The 21,493-nt window shown below is 44.3% G+C and overlaps 1 protein-coding gene across 1 annotated transcript in view; it reads left to right on the forward strand.

The window, feature by feature from the left end:
- Positions 1-4,861: 4,861 nt before the first annotated feature.
- Positions 4,862-21,493, forward strand: part of LOC127587385 (mucin-5AC-like) — a 279,133-nt gene continuing 262,501 nt past the window's right edge. Inside the window, exons 1-2 of the mRNA XM_052045684.1 lie at positions 4,862-5,465; positions 8,081-8,161. Of these exons, the coding sequence (XP_051901644.1) occupies positions 4,862-5,465; positions 8,081-8,161 (685 nt within the window). The remainder of the gene's footprint in view (positions 5,466-8,080; positions 8,162-21,493) is intronic.

Below are 21,493 nucleotides of genomic sequence, written 5' to 3' on the forward strand. Positions count from 1 at the left end.
ATCGAAAGTTAAATAGCTCAACCACATAGAACCAAGCCATTCGACCCATCACTTCAATATCGACCGTGATGCCCATGTACGCTAATTCAATTTGCCTACATTAGGGAACTAACTCTCTACTCCTTTCTCATTCAAGTGCGAGCCCAAATGTCTTTTTTAACGTTGTAATTGTTTCTTCGTCCACCAACTGGTCTCCGAGCAAAACTTGTCCGTCCGATCTTTTTATTTGTCACTCTAACTTTACAACTGTGCCCTCCACTTATAGACTCATTTCCTGGGAAAACGACTCTATCTACACTATCCCTCCCCCTCAGAGAGGGTAGAGTCACGGGTTCAAACAGCAGGGAAACGTGCCGTTCTGCCCACGTGGTCTATACCGACCAAGATTATCATCCAAACTAATCTCATTTGCCCGCACTTGACCCATATGCACGTAAACCTTTTCTATCCATATACATGTCAGCGTACCTTTTAATTGTTGTTAATGTACCTGCCTCAATGTCTTTCTCTGGAAGAGTCTATGGTACTGAGCACCTTTGGGAGAAAGATAATTGCGCCTCAGATTCCTATTATTTCTCTCCCCTGTCAACTTACACCTGCGCCCTCTGGTTATTAATTCCCCAACCCTGGGAAAAAGACTGTGCGCGTTAACCCTCTCTGTGCCCCTCATGATTTGTACATTCTATAAGATCAACCCTCATTCTACGCTCCAATGAAAAGAGTCCTAAACTGCCAAACCTCTCTCCATTGAAAAACAACCTTCCACCATCACTCTCTGCTTCCTACTATCAAGGCAATTCTGTATCCAATTAGCTCCCTGGATTTAATGTGATCTAACTTTCCACAGCAGCCTACCATCGGAACGTTTTCAAGCCCAATCTTATAAAACCGACGAAGGTCACCTCTCAGCCTCCTACACAGCAGTGAGAACAAACCCAACCCATCGAAATTCACCTGGTCACTAAAACCTTCAATTCCAGGGAACTTCCTTGTGATTGCCCTCGGCACACGTTCTAATGCTAACGCATCCTTGTGGCGACAAGAACTGTACTCAGTTCTCCAACTGAGGCTTCACGTACATTTTGCGAAGGAACAACATGACGTCCCAACACTTGTATCCAATGTCTCGGCCTTTCAATGCCAAAACGCCAAATGCCCCATGCACTTGAGTGATCATTTTCAGGGAACAACCAACACGCTGCCGATGATCTCTCCGAATACCAACACTTTTATGATCCCTGCAATTTACTCTATTCGCCCTACTGGTAGTTGACGACCGAAAATGCATTACATCATGTTTGTCCTAATTAAATTCGATTTGTCACGGTTCCATGCAACTTGCCAGCTGAGCTATGGCCTTGTCTATGTTTCGACAACTTTCGTCGCTATTGACGACTGCATCGGATTTCCCGTCGGCAGTAAACATCCCAATTAGACCACATACATTCTCATCAGGACCATTTATATCTATGGCAAACAACAAAGGTCCAGCTGGCACTCCCGACAGTACACCACTAGTTGCACACTTGCAGTCAGAAATGTACCACTTCCCTATTGGTCCTATCACCAGGACAATTTTGGATCCAGTTTGCCAACGCACCTCAGATTCCATGTACCTTCTGGAAGACCATACTGTGAGGGACCTCGCAAACACATTGCTAACGTCCACGAACACTACGTCTGCTGCCTTTCCTTCGTCGCTTTCTTTTCGTGAAGCTCGCAACCTTTCTGCGTTTCGTTTATGTAATGTAGAAGAGACCATATCGTGAAGAGTAAATGCGGCACCCTTGACAGAAAGACGTGCAACTGCGTCGTTGCTTATCTGGAAAGACTGTCTCGCTCCGCAGTAGTGAGGCTCAACCTCCGATTGCCTGACTGCTTAATCACTCGTTTTACACCCATTCGGACATAACCTCCCTTTGGGCATGCTCCAACGCTCTGGCTTTAATATCGAATTCTTCACCTTCAGTTATGTCGTTGGTTCTACCGTCCCTTCATCAGTGACTATGGTTCAAGTTTTCTCTCTATTAGCCCATCCTAATCTGCTGGCCATGACCGCCGCCTCTACGAGCAGCAACACGTGATACGGACTAAAATACGTAATTTACCTCTGTCTGCTGCAGTCGCTCACTTGATCTCACACTTCCCAGGAGATTCGTTTCGTTCTCCACTTCTTTACAACTGAAACTAACTTATATGCTATCGTTTCCTGCTGGTAAAAGGGATTCAGGGTCTGAAACGATCACTGTTGATTTTCAACTCATGCGAACGACATTCTGAATACTCCGGCGAACAAATAAATAGTCAAGGAATAATAAACATTCCAATTTTATCCGCAAAACAAAGAAGAATACATCGATCAAATCAAGCAAAAAGGAAGAGGTACTAGAGCTAAACACTGCAAGAATTCTGCAAAATAAATATGAAGGGGTGACTTTAGAATTGAATTTATAAAGCACAGTGGCGTAGCTGGTAGAACTGCTGCCTCACAGCTCCACCAATGCTGACATCTTCTGTTGTCTGCGTGGGGGTTGCACGTTCCCCATGCAGCCACATGGCCTTGAACCGCGCGTTCCAGTTTCCTCCAACATCCTTATGAAATGCGGTTCGTTAGTTCAATTAGCAATTGTAACTTTCCACTAGAACTGGGCTCTTGCTGTAGTTTGTCGCTGAGCGGCCGTCTCCTCCCGACTCTCTCCAACACGGTAGACTTGTTTGAAAGTGGAACGACCCAAGGGGATTCCTGCATTGCCCTTAATGTCCTTTCTGGTGTTCACCCATCTCTTCTTTCTGTTCCTGCGGCGGGATCAACTCGCTGAACAACTGTCTACCATATTTTCCACATGAAGCACCTTCAGTCGCGAGTCCAACCACAACTCCAGTTGCTCTGTGTGGGCAGACGGGAGATGCAGCTGGACACACTTCACCCCACCCCCACCCTACATGCACAGAGAACACCATGAAACAGGATTATTACCAGATTAGACCAATATTTTGCTTTTCACCGCTTGTTTCCATCAGTTTTGTGCGGGTCGGCGAGTTCTTCACTGAAAGAACACATGTGAACATCTATCTCTCTGGAAATTCGATATATTCAGCCTCGCTCCGCCTGACACCAGCTTTCCACTTGAGAATGAGTTTCTCCAACTGCCACAGTGGGATGTACCACGAGGTCGTGGGGATCTTGTGATTTGGAACGTGACTCTACCGATGTCACAATCACACCATTGGTGTCTTCAAAACATTGTTGGCCCAGTTTTGTGTATTTACACAAAGTGACCATGCTGCCTTCAGTGGAGATTGTAGGCTACGGATAGATAAGCAACAGTCTACATGCATGTGTCATATATTTTAGAAACTACGAAAGTTTACGGGTATTTACTTGAATACCCGACTAACTTGTATTTATATTGGTGTGTAATTTACATAATTTTCCATTCAGTGTAAACAGATATTTCACACCATTCTTCAGCTCCTCCCTGAATTTCCTCTGTGACAGAGTGTAGATACACGTGTTGGTGCAGGTACTGAGAAACTGCAACATGAACCCTATTTGTTGCAGGATATATATCGGGTTTGTCACATATCTGTCCGTGTAAAAATAATTTTGCGTTTGCCAATTCATAGAAGATATTACATAGGGCATCCACAATAAAATGAAATTGGCTGACAGAGCAAACAACAAAATCATTGACTTTCTCCGGTTCTCCACCTCTGGATCCTTCTGATTCTCGTTGCTGTTCCGGAGACCTTGGCGGACCCTATTTGCCGCTGTGATATGCTTGACTGTCAACCCATTAAACAGCATAATTAAACTGATCGGTAACAACGGTGTTATGACACTGTCAAGTAACTCGTAGGTTTTCCACCCGTATGCAGTAGAGTATTCAGCTTTAAATATGCAACGCCATGGCATATGGCCAATTATGACGTAAGGCTCCACTGCAAAGTAAAACGGAATACATCTCGCACAGCTCATGACACCCACAATTACTATTATCACAGTTGCAGTTCTTTCGCTGCAATATTTCTTCTGCAGTTTTCGACAACAAATTGCGATAAAGCGATCGAAAGTGAAAGCGACCGTGAGCCAGACTGAACAGTCCATTGTTGCAACTCTCAGGACAAGTGCCACGGCGCAAATCGGTGTAATCAGCAATGTATTGGAATAAACATAGATGTTATTCATCTGCTCCACTCCGGCAGCAATGATCACCACCGTGATATCTGCTGCTGCCATTCCCACCAGATAACAGGTAATGCATTTGGAAAGACCACACTTCCCGCGGGAGAGGATCACAATTGCCATTAAATTAACTGCAAGGGAACAAAAAAGAAACACGTCAGTTGCAAACACACCCACCGTGGTCTATTTTATTCAGTTTACCCGAGGAAACATGCCCTATGCCATGCTGAACCCGATCCCTTCCAGGAATCCCCCTGAAGGTGATCGCAAAGAGCTACCGGAGTCAGTTCCTTTCCGGCCGAGTAAAGCAAGGTTCCATAACGAGAATAAGCTTGGCAATTAAATTCTCTATCAAACTGAAAAAGACACAGCACGCATACATCTAAAAGAAGTAATAGCATGGTAGGAAGAAGAGGACGAGCGAAGATATGACAGAAAATTGGAAGAATAACATAATGTAATTAAAACATTTTGCAAGTGTAGAGGGATTACGTTCGCAATGGAAGGACAAGTTCGATCAAGGACAAGGCTATCAAGATGGTGCCGGAGCGTGGAGACTCGTTGCAAGCTGCTCTCTACAAATCTACTCATTACCCTCACTATAATAGTTCTACACTTTTACATTTAACTTCCATGTCACTTACTGTTACTAACAATGTTCTTTTAAATATTCTGATGGGGCTGGCGATCTTGAGACCTCCAGGAACGAATGTGAAGCGGACCCGACTCCCGGACCCAGAAGGAAACAACAAGCGAGGCCCGCGACGGGCCCGTCCACGTGGAAGCCTTCGCAGGGAGAAAAGACGTCCACATGGAGCCTCCATCGCTGAGACCAGACTCCCGGGCCCCACTGGAGCTCCCGACGCCGAGACCCGATTTGCGGAACCCACTGGAGAGCCCGACGCCGAGATCCAACCTGCGGAGGACGAGTTCCGAGGACCAACCCGACGAGAGACCCGACCTGAGGTTACCGAGTCCCGAGGCCCAATCCGAAGAGAGGCCGAGTCCCGAGACCGGCCCCAACGCGAGGGCCGACTAACCAGGGCACTACTCCGGGGTCCCTCTCGATCGGAAGTCCGACCCTATGGAGCATCCAGTTCAGAGTCCCGACGCCGAGGCCCTCCCAGATGCCCCTACTTACCTACTGAGGCAGCTCACTCCTCTTCAGGACACTTAGAACTCGATGGAAGCAACAACTTACCTCACAAGACAGCTGTATCCACTCCAGGTCTGACAAGATTACCTCCCAGTCCAGGTGAATCCACTCCAGTTCTTCCAAGTATGTTCACTGGCAGTCACTTACCTTCTAGTCCAGGTGAATCCGCTCCAGGTCTTCAAAGTCCAGCAAGGAGAAGTAACTTACCATGCATTCCAGGGCAATATACTTCAGGTCTTACAGGTCTGACCTTAAACAATCACCTACCTGGTGGCTCCGCTTCAGGATCGAAGAGTCACCGCCGCTTATCTCCGAAGCGTGGCAAGATAGCTGGGCTGCAGCCGAGGCTGGAGCAACGTGGATACACGATCCCCCTCCCTAACATACAACTAGTTAACGTCCTGGTCATTGAGGACAAAGTTGATGAACTAAGGACAAGACTGACCTATCAAAGAGAACTGCTGTGTACTATGTCTCATCGAAACGTGGCTTGCACCTGCCTCACCTGACTGTGCTCTTCAACCTGAAGGCTTCTCAATCCATCGAATGGAAAGCAGAGCGTCCTTAGGCAAAGTTAAAGGCGGAGGGGTCTGCTTCTTAATCAATAACCTGTGGTGCCCGGACGTGTCGGTCCTGGCGAGCTCCGGGAATACCTAACGGTGAATTGTCGACCATTCTATCTGACAGGGGAGTTCACTTCAGCTATCCTGATTGCAGTCTGCATCCCACCACAGATGGACATGAAGCCTGCACTCAATGAGTTATACTACGTGGTCAACAACCTTGAGACAGGATACCCTGAGGCCCTCTTCATTATCGCGGTGAATTCAACTAGACCAATCTAAAGACTGAGTTACCAAAATACTACCAGCACATCTCCTGCTCCACCAGGAGCCCCAACACCCTTGACCACTGCTATAAAACACTCACTAACGCTCACCAACTTTTATTGATGCACCATAGAAAGCTTCCGATCTGGATGTATCACATCTTGGTACGGCAACTACTCTGCCCAGGACCGCAAGAAACTGCAAAGAGTTGTGGATGCAGCCCAGCACATCACGGACACTAGCCTCCTCTCCTTGGTCTTTACCTCTCGCTGCCTTGGTGAAGCAACCAGCATAATCAAAGACCCCACCCACTCGGGTCATTCTCTCTTCTCTCCTTTTCCGTCAGGTAGAAGATACAGGAGCCTGAGGGCAAGTACCACCAGGCTTAAGGATAGCTTCTATCCCACTGTGATAAGACTATTGCACGGTTCCCTTATACGATGAGATGGACTATGACCTCACGATCTACTTTGTTCTGACCTTGCACCTTATTACACTGAAATTTCTCTGTGGATGTGACACTTCACTCTGTACTGTTATTGTTTTTTAACCTGTACTACATCAATGCACTCTGTACTAACACAATGTAACTGCCCTATGTAATGAATTGACCTGTACGATCGGTATGCAAAGTACGTTTTTCACGGTACCTCGGTACAAGTGACAATAATAAACCAATACCAATACCAATACAACAAAATTGCTTCGGGGCCTGAATTATCACTAAATAATCGCGGATCAATAATGGGATATTTAATTTAAAAACAAAATCTCTGTGACTTACTGATTGAATTACTCAAGCACGGAACATGAAAGTCACAAGGTGATTCTTGAAACATATGTGTGAACGAACAAATATCATCGGCGAAGTAAATTTGGTAAATTTTCAGAAGCAGAAAGACTTTGAATTATCGGTGACAGGCGTTTAATTGGGTGAGAATCAAAGAGCAGTGGTGGGAAAATATTCCCTCTTTTTGGACCAGATGTACTCGGTAAAATCGTCTGGCGTCAGAACTTGGGAATTTATTCAGTTGTGTAACTGGGGTCGTCTGAAACAGAGATGGATATCAAGGCGCATTGAGGCAGAAGAGGCATCTATGCGTTCGCTGGCATACATAGAGGTCAGCACGAGAGTAAGTCCAGACAGTCTTTAAGAAGAGGCTTGGCTGGGGTCGAGCCTTCCTTCCACTGTAGTTTGTGAACATTGAGAGAGTTTGTTTTAAAATATTACTGGTATTCAGAGGTTTTATGCAAGATTTTATTATTAATTGCATTCCGGATTTAAGAAATAAGACGGAGGTATTCTGCAAGTTAGTTAAAAGCAACACACACACACACACACACACACACACACACACACACACACACACACACACACAAGCGCGCGCGCACACACACATTATAGAAATGATCCAGAGGTCTCTTTGGAATGACAGTGTTTCTATATTGATGCAGTCAACTGACAATATATACCACTCGCGCTTCGGAAAGTTGAGCAAGCTTAACTGCCGGCAACAATGACAACATTCGCCCTAACTTAATTGATGCATTTCACAAAGTCTCGAAATCAAAATGGTGAACCGTGTGAGAGAGTCAGTGTAAAAAGGACTGAAAATGCTTGAAACCTGAAAAGTTAGAAAAACTCATCAGATTAGGAAGCATCTCTGATGAGTATCACGGCGGATGTTCCACAATGCACCCGGTACAGCAATAAGAAAGAACCGCACCAATCGTGTACAGCTGCATTGTCTTACCAGTGATCCCAACCGCTGCAAGTACAGGATAATAAATTTTTGCCAAGGTGTAAATTGCTGGATATCCCATATTCTGTGTGAAGGACGATCATTTGTTCAGCATGGTCCAGCTGCTCATGTGTACTAGTGATTGGTTAAGCACCCTCTTTTACAGGCGAGGGAAATTCCACTGAGGCAATTAGGGTAACCACCTCCTTCGTCGCATTAGCAACAGCCACCGAACAAACACTTAACGGTAATAAATGTTTACTCATTATGTCACCGTGCAATGAACTCCACTCCTCGAGGAATATTATAAATAATTAATATTACTTATTAACCTCTTCAGAAGGGAATGCTGCAAACTCTATTTGTATGACAACGTTCCAGCTTCTTAAGCTGAATTTAACTTGGGATCATTATAATTTAAAACATAGGCAATCACTTCAAATAAGATCATTTATAAAACTAAGAATAGGAGTCTAGTCAGGCAGGCGAAATGAAGTAAATATCTTCTTGGAGGGCAGAGCATTTCTGTTGATTTTACAGCGCGAAGCGATTGTCATATGCGGGGAGATTTAACATAATAAATCCTTACTCCATTTCCTGATCTCAAAATCCATCAATACATTCACACAGTTATTGGAACCTCTCTTGGGGAACACAGAGTTTCTCTTTCAGGAAAATTAGCTGGAGTTTGTAGCAAGATAGCCAGCAACAATTTTCAGCATAGAAATTGATCGTTCGGCGCGAGGTATCCGGTGCTCTCCCAATGAAACAGCAAACCACCTGATATCGCATACTTGACGTTTGATGCAGCATCCTGAATGCTTTAATGTTCATGCATTAATCTTCATTACTTCTGTGGCATTAGCTATTCGCTTATTCAGCTGAACTTTTGTCAGGCCATTTCTTCTTTATTCGTGATATTTTAGCCTCTTTTACTTTAGGTGTTCCATCTTTAGAATATCACCTACTTAATAACTGAAACGTATCGAAGTCACCAAAACAGAAGTACATAAAATGAAGATGTATTGTTCCGGCACTGTTCTCGTGTGTGAGAAATTCCACTCCCTGATTACATCTCCGTGAAACACGGTCTGGTGAATATTTTGAAAGCCTATAATTCAGTCTGAACGTTAAGCATACAGTTTGCAAATCCACTACCTCATTGTCAAGAGTCAAGAATGCACTCTTTCGCCCGAATGAACAACATTCTTTTAATTAAAGGCCACTACGTGTCCGGTCCACGCAAATATTCCTCGCAATTTAACCGTTCTAACCCGTTATCGTTCCAGTGAATTTGCAGTTCATGTCTTCCATTTTAAATATTTGCTCACTGTAGACACGCGCTTACAAGAATTCAAGCAAGTTTTCAGATGGAAACCAAGCAGAAATATATGCGGCATATATTGCCTTATATTGTGAGGTTGTCGTTGTGTTCCTCCATGTGCTGGAGGTTGGAATGGTCTCCCTCCTGACAGTACGTTGCTAAGGTTCAACCCGGCTGGCTGCCACCGTCCATTGCTTGAGAGGAAGCAGGACTGTCTCAAGAAGTTAGGACAGAAACATGTAAGAGGTCCGTGCTGACTTTTTGAAGATTTTCGTCCTTCTGGTTCCTTGCTGAGTTTGTCATGGTAACTGTCCTTGCAGCATAATTTGGAGTGTTTTCACTCGTTACGGGTGGGCAGAACTGGCAGCTCAATGTTCCGGGGTACCGACGATCCCAATGTGACAGAGATGGATATAAGATAAGAGGAGAAATTCCATTATTGATTAGGGGAAACATCACCGCAGTACCTCGAAAGGATATCCTGAGGAGAATGCCCAGCCAGGCTACATGGTTAGAACTGGGAATAGTATAGAAAGGTATAATGGTCGGCATAGACGCAGTGAACCGAAGAGGCTGTTTCTCTATGCCGCTGTGAATCTCGTAGGAGAGTCACGGACAGCGGGACATAGCTACCAAATAAGGGACAAATTGTTTAATAAAAGGACAAGCAGAAATTTGCTCTCTCAGCGGGTAGTGAATCTCCGAAATTCTCTGCCCCCGAGTGTAGTTGACATCAGATCATTAGATATTTATATATAGTGGAGACGTATAAACACTTGAAAGTTCCAGGAACTGAAGTTTGTTGGAACTGGCACAAGAAGAGGATTTCAAGCCAATACATCTGCCATGATGACATTGAAAGGTGGGACAGGCTTGAGGGTCCTGGTTGCCGAATGCTTCTATCTTCCTGTGTTCTTGTGTTCCTTGTATATTTGCGGTGTGTCAGCAGCAATGGGGGAAGTGCTGACTCTGCTGGAGATCAGTACCTCCTGTAGTTTAGTGTTGGTGCTGACTACACCTCTGTGTATGAACAGTGGAGATCTCGTCATTTCTCGTGCCTGTACTTACATTGTACAGTGCCGGAGCTGCACGGCACTGTGTCCACCGTGCACCATGTGTTTATTGGTGTTGTGCAGGGCTGTGAGTGAATGCAGCAACGCTGAATGTTGAACCTCAGCCTATCATCCTATCACACACACCAAGGGACGATAGTTACCCGGAACTTTTCTTTACGGTCTCCAGAACTAGTTTTCAAACCACTTAGCAATGTGTTGCTGCTGTGGAGGGAGCGCCAGCTGACAGAGTGTTGAGAGAGAGCTGCTTGTTAGGAGAGTTTAAGAAATGGTCACCAAGTTACTGATGCACAGGAGAGGGGAGCCAGTCCAAGGATTGTTTAGAAAACTTGATGGACGACAGTTTCCATCGTTGTCCTGCTGTGAATATTGTGGGTGATTTGAAAGAGCTTTGTTTTATTCGCGGTTGAGTCAGACGCATAGTTTAGGATCCATCGTGTTTGCTGTGGCTTTCAGGCACTTGTTTTACGGCAGCGTCGGTCATTGTCCCAGTGTGAACGTTGTGCGTGAACTAGAAGAGTTTGGATTTATTTACGGTTGGGTCTGAGCCATAGGTCAGGATCCACAGTGTATTCTATGCCCAGTGTGCTCAGCCAGTTCTTATAAGAATGTAGAGAGATCGGATTTGGTGGACAGACAGGAGTTATGGAGGGACCTCGGTATGGAAGATGGAATAATCATTCACTCAATAATTCTGACAGAAAATGTTTGCAGTTGATTCTGCCTTGCCTTGTGGAATCACGTGCTTTAGTCCGCTGCTTGAGAATGGAATGTTTGTCATTTTATTACATTCATGACCACCTGTGTCTGGGTGCGGTTTGCTGCGGTTGAGAGATGTTTAAATCACTGAAATTGACGGCGCTAGTTTCCAAGACCTGACAGTCCCCGTAAAGTTGCCGTTGGCCAAGCCTCTTGCCTATGTATTATATAACCTGTTGCGATTCAGTAAAATGTTAACGTTGATGGCAGGCGGCGCATTACAAAGGTTCAGTTCGAACCACCTCGAGCTGTAAATCATCTGCTTTACCTAATCCTCAGAGACAGGTCTCAGCAAGGACAGAGTGTGGAGGCGTAATCTTCACCAAGATTTTGCGGTCGACGCTCCGCCTGTGCTGCCATGGACACCCACATTTGCAAACCGATACATCGATCAGGGAAGGATCAGGTGATGTCGAAAATTAGCCCTGCTGGTTTTCTGTTAAGCTGCCAAACGCCCAGTTTGGCAGTTCCGTCCTTCAGTTGTGGGCCCGCTTGGAGAGCTGTGGTCCTGTTGTGCCGGTCTTGAGGGAGAGTGCAGTCCTCTCCCCACAGCACCACAGAAGTCCTTGCTACCCTGATTTATTCCTCCAAGTGTGGTTCAAAATGTAATCGGACTTTCTCATCAGCTGGTGGTTTGCGGCCGCCTAGTACAACCCAATGAGAAAATTATCAATATTGGACATAAGGGAATGAGAATCTGCAAGGGAAAGGAATTGTGGGAGTTCTTAGAAAAGGACTGCTCTCCTTTGCATCGATTACAATTTACTGAACGTGAGGCATGGTGGCCGGTCAGAGGACAGCTGTTAGATTGAGGGTTCACAACTCCACATTAGAAACTGCAGAGGCAGAGTGAGAGTGGGCTGCTTGTGTCCCGGAATTCAGTGCAGACTGCGGAGAAACAGGTTATAATTACAGGATGAATCAACAGTAACGACAATTGCCAATGCAACTCGATGGAAACTGTGAAATGAGCCGGCCATCGTTGCTGCTTCAGTCTTGTATGTCAGCGGCTTTCCGTCAGGTTCATAGAGATGTTTCACAGAAGACAAATTCCTGAACGTTGAAGGTTGTATGTCCAAACTCCACACTATTTACGACAAAGCCAAGGATGTGATGTAATATGTTTGTTCAAGTGATTGTAACGAAACGCAAATGTCAGATGAGAACCGTGTCACTGGAGACCTCTCCCTCGTAAAAATAAGAACACTTCGGAATGCAACAGTTCAGATTACGTAATGGTCCTGTCATTTGCAGAGCAACAAATGTCACAGTTTCTCAAAGAAATGGTGTACCCAGTAATATTCCAGGTCGAATATATTACTATCCTATGATTTACGCCGTTAGAGTTATTGGTAAGCCCTCTTTCAGTTTTAGGCGATGTGAAACGTTGTCACTGTACTCTAGTACATGTTTCCCCTAGTGCCAGAGCTCCCTTTTCAGTTACAGGATAGAATCATAGTGAGATAAAACGTGATAACCGCCCTTCAACGAAACATCTATCAACTACCCATTTACACTAATGCCAAACAAATCCCATGTATTAGTCTCCCCACATTCTCATCAAACTATCCGCAGAATCTACCACACACACACACACACACACACACACACACACACACACACACACACACACACACACACACACACAAAGGGCAATTTACAGCGGCTAACCTCCCTGCCAAACCCATGATCTTGGGATGTAGGAGGAAAACGAAGCACCCGGAGGTAATCTATAAAGTCACAGCATGAACTTGCGAATTCCATGCAGCACAGAGGTCAGGAATGAACCGCTGTCTCTGGGGCTGCTCACCACTGTATAGCACGTTAACAGTTGAACCCTCTATTTTTTGTTTTAAATTCCACTCCTCATGAACTGTCTTCTTGTACCTGAAATAATCTTTGGTTAGCAAACCTTGAATGCTACTTTGTCATAATGCTGGTGGTTTTGTTCGACACAATGCGGCAAATTGCTGCAAAACGCGTGACAGTTTCAATCCGGCTAACTGCTGCCCAAAACCTGCAAACAATTAGTAGCAAATAGATGGGGTCACCGTTGACGGTGATATCACAAGCCGGTACTTAACGATTAAATAGTGTAAATGTATTCTCGTACATGCTTTTTTTTGTCTCTATCTGACGGAACAAGTGGAGTATTTGTTGATAAGTGAAAACATTAACCAAATTGCAGAAGCTTCACCGTTGAAAAACTGCAGTGAAAATGGCTAATTTGCACAACGGACTGGGAAGTGACGTAAACTACCTTATATTCGGATATAATCTGTTCCGTTGAAGGTAATTGACAGAGCGAGGGCAATGCAGAAAGCCACAGAAGAACTGCAGAGATTGAGAATGAAAAAAAAAACAGTGGAAGGTGAGTTATAACAGAAACAGGAAAAAATCAGCAAGATGAATTTTGACTTGACTGTGGTTCCAGAATGTTGTTACAATCAGCCTTTTCTATTTTACCTGCTTTGTGATAGGTATCGCTGACATATCACTATCTGTTTTCTTGATTCTTGCTTTGACACCCTTACGGGGTGAAAGTAACAAAGATAATTTAAATTTATTCAATGAATCTAAGGTTTAATTCCTGCCCAATGCACACGGAATCATCTTGAATAAAAGAGAACAAGGTTGAACAAAACAAATATGCATTTTTTGTGCATAATTCCCCAACCCATCATCAGACAAACGATCTCATTTTCAGATGTTGTGAATAATTGTCCTTTAATCTAACTAAAGTTCTATCTAGTTCCATGAAGCAACATTATATTCAATATTATTCAATGAGACAACGACAGTGGGAAATCTAACAAGATCCTATCAAAGTGTTGTTTTAGCTCCAGTACACATGAGTATTTTTTCTGATTCTCTTTCTCTCTGTTTCTGTCCAGAGGAAATTGCGGTCTCTCCAAATGTTTCGCTCGCTACCTGGTGGGAATGGCAGCGGCCGAGCTCATGGTCGTTATCTCCGACCCAATATTAACCTGGTTTGGGCTGGTTTATTTTTCAGACTCATTCCTGTTCATCACCCCTGTGTGCATTCTCGTGAAATATTTGGTCACTGCCACCACGATGATCTCTTTCTGGTTGACAGTGGCTTTCACCTTTGATCGATTGCCTTGAGAAGCTGAAAATAAAACATTTCACCCAGAGAACAGCGGCTGTCATTACCGGAACAGTGAGTGCGCTGGGCTGTTTAGAGAATTTCATCGACAACGTTCATTGGAATTGTTTCTTGATATCGAGCTTCTTCACTTCTCCTACTTGGGGAGCATTTGAACCTTTTCACGTGGTTTTAACTCCTCGTGGTCCGTTTTTTCTGATATTGTTTCTCAATATTCTGACGGTCAGATAGATTTTAGTGGCCAGTAGAGTCCGAAGGGGGCTCCGGGGCCGCAGCAAAGACGAGAATGACAAGGGCCCGGAGATGGAGAACGGAAGGAAATCCATTATTTTACTCCGCAGTATATCGGGTAGTTTGATCTCGTTGTGGATTCCAAAAGCCGTGCATAATATGTAAGTGCAAATTGAAGATATTTGGGAAATTTACTCTTTTTCTGACCCTATTTATGTCACAGAATGGACATCGAACATGACGCAGCTTCTCATCTCCTGCACCAATATGTGTATTTATTTGCAGACCCAGAATAAATTCCGAGAGGAGCTGAAGCATATGGTACAACATGGTAAAACATGTATGGAATCTGATTGTCAAAATATGAAATAATTAAGAAGTGCGCGAAGCAGCACAACCGGATCTCGTTTCCTGTCCTGTAACCTTTTTTTGTCTTTCTTTCTGTCCTAGTGACGTTTCTCTTCTATTATATTAAATATGATTCTCCCTTTTCAGAAAAAAGTATTGATAAAATAGGCTTCAATAGGTCCCTTTTTGCAGATTGCCCTTCAGATGTTTACCAAGCAAAGGAACTTAGGTGGAGTTAATCATACCGCTTTCCCTGGAATTACCGTTATATAGGACAACAGGTCTATCAGCAGCTAATATCTGAATGGGAGCACTGAAATAAATGAGGTAACGGAGGATAAATCGAAAACGATTGAAAGGTGGATTATTTTAAATGGTGATAGATTTGGACAGACAAACCTTACAGACAGAGGAAATGTAGAGGCATTCAGAATACAAACGTGCTCGAACTCGGGGGACAAATTTAAGTCATGAGGCGATTCCAGAAGGAGGGGGAAAGGAGACAAGTAAACATTGATGTGTGCAAAAGCGTTTTTAGTTAATCCACCCTCTTGTTTATAGTGCTTCAAGATAATAAAATGGCTTGATTCGAATTTGCAGGGCTGATTACATGGGAATAGGTGCAACGATAGGATGGCAATGGGGTGCAAAAGATATTTAGTCAGAGATTGTCACGTCTAAACTAAATTGCGTTTATCGGGACAGAATGGACAGGCTGGAGTTATTCAGCCTGGAACGCTTCAGAGCTATGGACATGAATGGGAAAACAAAACAATTTTTCACCACGAGCGGTGTGATCTGGAACATTCCAACGAGGAGGACGGCACGGTCAGGATATACTGTTCACCTTTAAAAAGTGGTTCGTTCTGCACACAAACCTTATGGACTCAGAGCACGAATTTGCGATTAGGTTTAAGAAGTTTTTGAACGTCAGAAATGTGTGCACTGGATCAATCACAGAGTCACAGAGAACTACAGCAGAGAAAATGGCCCTTCGGCCCATCCATTGCATGCCGACCTTCTCTGCTGCCTATTCCCATCTACCTGCACCCGTACAGTATCCCTCCAAACCCCTCCCATCCATGTAGCTGTCCAAACTTCTCTTATATGTTACTGTTGAACCCGCATCTACCACTTCCGCTGGCATTTCTTTCCACATTCGCACCGCACTATAAATAAAAAGTGTCCCCTCATATCCCCCTTAAATATTTCACCTTTCTACCCAAACCTATGTCCTCTAATTCTAGTCTCAGACAACCAGAGGCGAAAAAACCTCTATGCATTCGCCCTCTCCTTTCCCCGCGTAATTTTGTGTATAAGATCGTTCCTCATCCTCCTGCATTCCAGGACTAAATAAACTCCTAACCTATTCAAGCTTTCCCTATAACTCACGTCCTCAAGTCCCGGAAGCATTCCTCCAAGCTTATTGATGTATTTTCTGTAGGTGGGTGACCAGGACTGCACACAGTACTCCAAACTCGGCCTCACGAACGTCTTGTACAATTTCAACAGTACATCCCAACTCCTGTACTCAGTGCCCTGAATTAAGAAGGCCAAAGTGTCAAAACCTCTCTTTATGACCCTATCTACCTGTCATTTGCAAGGAAATATGGATCTGTATTCCCAAGTCCCTTTGTTCTACCTTGCACCTCAGTGCCCAACCAATCATCATGTACGTCTTACTCTGCGTTTTGTCTCCCAAAGTACAATACCTCACACTTGTTTACATTAAATTCCATCCGCCATTTTTCAGCCCATTTTCCTAGCTGGTCGAGATCACGCTTCAAGCTTTAATAGCCTCCTTCTCTGACTACTATGTCCCTAATCTTGGTGTCGTCCGCAAATTTGCTAATCCTGTTTACCACATTATCATCCATATCATTAATATAGGTGATAAACAACAACGGACCCATCACAGATAACTGCGGCACACCACTAGTCACAAGTCTCTATTCTGAGAGACAACAATCTACTACCACTCTCTGGCTTCTCTCCTTAAGCCAATGTTGAACCTAATTGGCGACTTCATCCTGAATGCCAGGCGAATTAACATTCTGGACCAGACTCACATGCGGGACTTTGTCAAAGGCCTTGCTATATGCATGTAGCCAACGTCCACCGCCTTTCGTTCATCGGCCTTCTTGATATCCTCCTGTAAAAGCTCTATTAGATTAGTTATACATGACCTACCACGCAGAGAGCCATGTTTATTATGCCTAAACAGGCCCTGTCGATCCAAATACTTGTATGTCCTGTTCTTTAAATATCTTCCAATAATTTATCCACGACTGACGTCAGGCTCACCGGTCTATAATTTCTCGACTTATTCTTCGAGCCGTTCCTGAACTGATGATAAACTTTGGTGGCGGTAGATTGTTTGCACTATAACACAATAGTTTGGCGGCCCGGGTACACATCACTTGATATTTAACCTAGTTACTGCAAATAATTTCCCGCATGGTGGAGTCAGAAAGATGCGGCACGGTATCATGCTCCTCGGCCCGGTGAGTTCACAACAACCACCAATCACCCATTGACATTCATTAATTCAATATTTATTCTCCCTATATTCTCATCAACCCTCCCCAGATTCCACCACACACCAATACATCAGGGGAAAGTTACAGCGGACTATTAACCCACCAACACGCATGTCTTTGGGATACGGGCGAAAACCAGAGCCCCCAGGGGAAACCCACGCGTTCTCAGAGAGGACGTGCAAACTCCACATGGACAGAATGGAACATAGGATTTAATCAGCGTCTCTGGCGCTGTAAGTCAGCGTCTAGTCCATCTGCGCCACATTTGGTCATTTGCCTTTACATTTTGGTCACTATCCAGAATACATAGATCATAAACAAATGGGCGAAGGATTATAGGGGAGTGCGGAAGTTCTGTTTCCATACAGAGGGTATTTGAGATCTGAAGGTCACTGCCTTAAAGGATAAGAGAGTGAAGGACCTTCATCAAATGTAAGAATTACTCGGATGTGTATCCGAAGAGCAGTAACCTACCGGACCAGGGATCGGACGCTGGGAGACAGGATTTGTACGACCTTCATTTGTCCTGACGGAAGTATAAAAGATGGACTGAGGAACCTTCCTCTGTGCCGTAATCTTTCCTTATTTCCATTTATGTGTGTCCTGTAACAGAGAGAATAACGTATATATGTGTAAACATAGCCAGTGGTGCCGCCGGGCTCCGACATTATTCCTGGAGGATAATATGGGAATTAACACTTGTTGCATCAGTGGAACGACCGTCCGTTAATCCCCGCTCGGGTTTGTCGTAAGAGTGTTTCGTTAACTTTCGTTTGGTTATTGCATATTGATGGTCATGTCCGCAATTGCTCCACAACAGTCATTCAAGCAAAAGAAAAGATATCCATGATAAGTAGCCATGCGTTTACCTGCAGAATCAATATCGAGATGTCATTGTTTCGTTTTGCTTCGACCTACCCCGTCTAAAACGCTCATATCTTTGTATACACCCATCACCACAGCTTCTTCCGGTCCCAGAGAAACGAACCCAGCCTGTCCGGTAATTCATTACAGTTGAAACGTCGTTTCACAGGCAACATCCTGCTGATGAATCTACTCTACACTCTCTCGACTGCAATCAAATCCTTCCTATTCCGTGGCGTTGAGAACTGCACAGAGTACCAATTTTACAAAGTTGAACCTGTGCTTCTCTGCTCTTCTCTAATATCATCCGACTATAAGGGCAACGATCCAGTACACCTTCTTCGCCACGTGATCTATCTGTGCTGACACCAACAATGTGCACGGAGGGCGCTTTGTTCCTCAATATTTTCTAGATACCTACCATTTTCTGTGCATGTCCTACAAGTATTCGCCCTCCCAAACTGCTTCCCTTCGCATTATCAGCATTAAGTTTCATTTGCCATCCCAATGCCCATTTTACCAACTGATCAATATAATGCCTGACACAGGACAATGTTCCTCGCCATAGCGAATTCAATCATTTTTTTCTGTCACCTGCAAAGTTTCTAATCATACCTCCTCCATGCACATCTAAATCGTTAAAATATGTTACAGGCAATAATGGCCTCAATACCGACCTCGTTAGTACAGCACCGGTTACAGCCTCCCAATCACTAAATGCCCCACAACGTCTGCCTCCTTTACCTCAGTAACCTTGGATCCATGTTGCCCACATGCTCTATATCCCATGAGATCTCACCATCCTAAACTTGTTTCCCACGTCGGACCCTATCAAAAGCCTCACCGAAGTCTATATTAACCACATGAAACGCATTGCCTTATCAGTACATATTACCTGTTCTAAGAAATAAACCGCGTTGATCAGACAGGATCTACCCATAACACAACCGCGCTGACTAACATGGAGTGATAAGGTGAAAGATCACAGAAATGGGCCCTTCGGTCCACCAGTTCATGTCGACGTTTTTGCCCATTTATACCAAATCCATTTACCCGCAATAGAGACATATCCTTCGACGCCTTGCTTATATAATTGTCTGTCTAAATGCCTCTTGGGCGGAATAACTACAGCTGACTCCATAACCTCCTCTTAAAGCTCGTAATCTTTGAATACTCCCCACCTTTCCAAATGTATATTAAGGTATCTTCAGATTATTTTTCCAATAATTTGTTTAACACTGACGGTGGACTCAACGGCCTGTAGTTACCAGGCTTGTCCCTACTTCTCTTCCTGAATTAAGTACCTGATCTGCTCTCCTCCAGTCACCTTATAATTCAACTATGGAAAGGGAAGATTCCATAAAAGCTCGGTCGGGGTTTCAACAACCTCGTGCCTTCCCTTCCACAGCAGGCTGACGTAGATCATTTCCTCTCTGGGGCTTTATCCATATAAAGGAGACATTAGATGTTTTCGCCGGCTAAAATATCTCATGTCTCCTCCTTCCATGTGACAGCATGGTCTAACATTCCGCCATCCATGTCCCTATATTCTCCAGCCACTGTGTATTTCCCCTATTGAATACAACTTGCAAGTATGTATATAAATCTATTTCTACCTTCTTTGGCTTCAGGCACAATTTGCTGCCGTGAATCCTTAAATGTTCTATATTACCTTTTGTTGCACCATTCCCCTTAATATGCTTATTAAGTTCTTCGGATTTCCTTAATGTTGTCCGTCAGTGATATCTAGTGCTCTATCTTCGACATGCTGATTCCATTTTAAGCAGCCCCGACACTTCCTATATTCCTAAAGGACCTCCCATCTTTTCAGTTGCCTATACCCCATTTTCTTTACTTTGGAGACACAAGAGGTGGCAGGTGCTTGAATATAAAGCAATAAACAATATTCTGCGGGAACTCAGCGGGTCGAGAAACATCTGTAGAGCATTTATTTTCACTTTATCCACCCCTCAATATCCCATATTTTTGATTCCAAGGACTTTCTACACATACTACCTGTTGCTACATCTTGCTCCAGGTCCATAAGGATAGAAGTAATTGGATAATATTACTCAAGCCGCCAAAACCCGCATTCTACTGCGAAAAACCTCTGGAAATACAACTGCATTAAGGCCGACAGGATGAAAACACTGGATGGATAAGATTTAAGTGAAGGAAGACGTCCTGGTGGTGGTTGATGTGTGTAGCTCGTCTCCTTCTTTTCACATTTATAACAGAGGATAAAGCAGACGTGAAACCAGGAGCCATTTAAAGTTCTGGGAAGAAATGAGTCCTTCGAAAGCTGAATGAAACAAAATAGTTCCTACACTTCTGTTACTGTAATGATGAACAAGTTCAGCTCTGGGAAGCGACAGTAGGCTGCCCACGGCTCAGTAGTTGAATTGAATGGCTCTTTAGAACGGAAAAGTGAGTGCGTCAGCTCAGGACGCTGGAGTTGTGAGGTCCCAGCACTGCTAGTCGCGCCATTCCGCCGCCATTGGATCTGCGATCGGAACTGTTGTCGTTTCCACAGATCCTGCCTGATCGGCTGACTGTTTGTAGCGTGCTTTGTTTATGTATCAAAAACTGACCTCAATGTTTTTTTTTCTACGTCAAGCAGCAGTTAGAAGAAACTGACATATTTTATATTTCTCTGTTGATTGTTGTATTGTGATCTCAGCGTCCATGGCAATTAAAGTGATAAACTGGTAAATTTCAGTGAATATTGCCCGTTTCTTGTCCCCATTGAAAAACCGATGATCAGGCATCGGCTCAATCCCTGCTGTCCCTATGGTAAAGGCACACTCAGAATCTTGTTGGGAAGGAAGATACCGGATTTAGAAATCAGCCATGTTGAAGGAATAACAATGTACTTTTAAAGCAGATTGCCTGCCGCATTAAATAGAAGCTGGCGATGGAGCTGTGATGCGCCTGAATTCGTTTTCTGCGGAGGTGAAAGATCTGTGAGCTGCTGCTGGAATAGCGTGGACGGGGAACTGCAGTGCACAGTGTAGGCTCAAAGTAAAGAAAGCCACTATGGGCCATTCGTGCGGCGACATAAGCTGTCAGGTGGTGGACGACGTACTCATTCAGGGGACAGCTTTGTCCTTAATATTATCGAAATTCTCGTTTATTCTGGAATCTGCAGTCACCACTGTTCAGTCATACACCTGCCTCGAGCTGCTTTATCTGGTGGAAATGTTTCCTTTTATTTCACGACAGAACAGCAAATCTGGCGTCACTAGAGAGGGGATATTTCTGTTGACGTGAAGTTCGATTTCATTCCGAGAGTTTCCCCTTACGGTTTCATCGC

This window comes from Pristis pectinata, chromosome 40 (assembly GCF_009764475.1).
Source record: "Pristis pectinata isolate sPriPec2 chromosome 40, sPriPec2.1.pri, whole genome shotgun sequence".
Lineage (NCBI taxonomy): Eukaryota > Metazoa > Chordata > Chondrichthyes > Rhinopristiformes > Pristidae > Pristis > Pristis pectinata.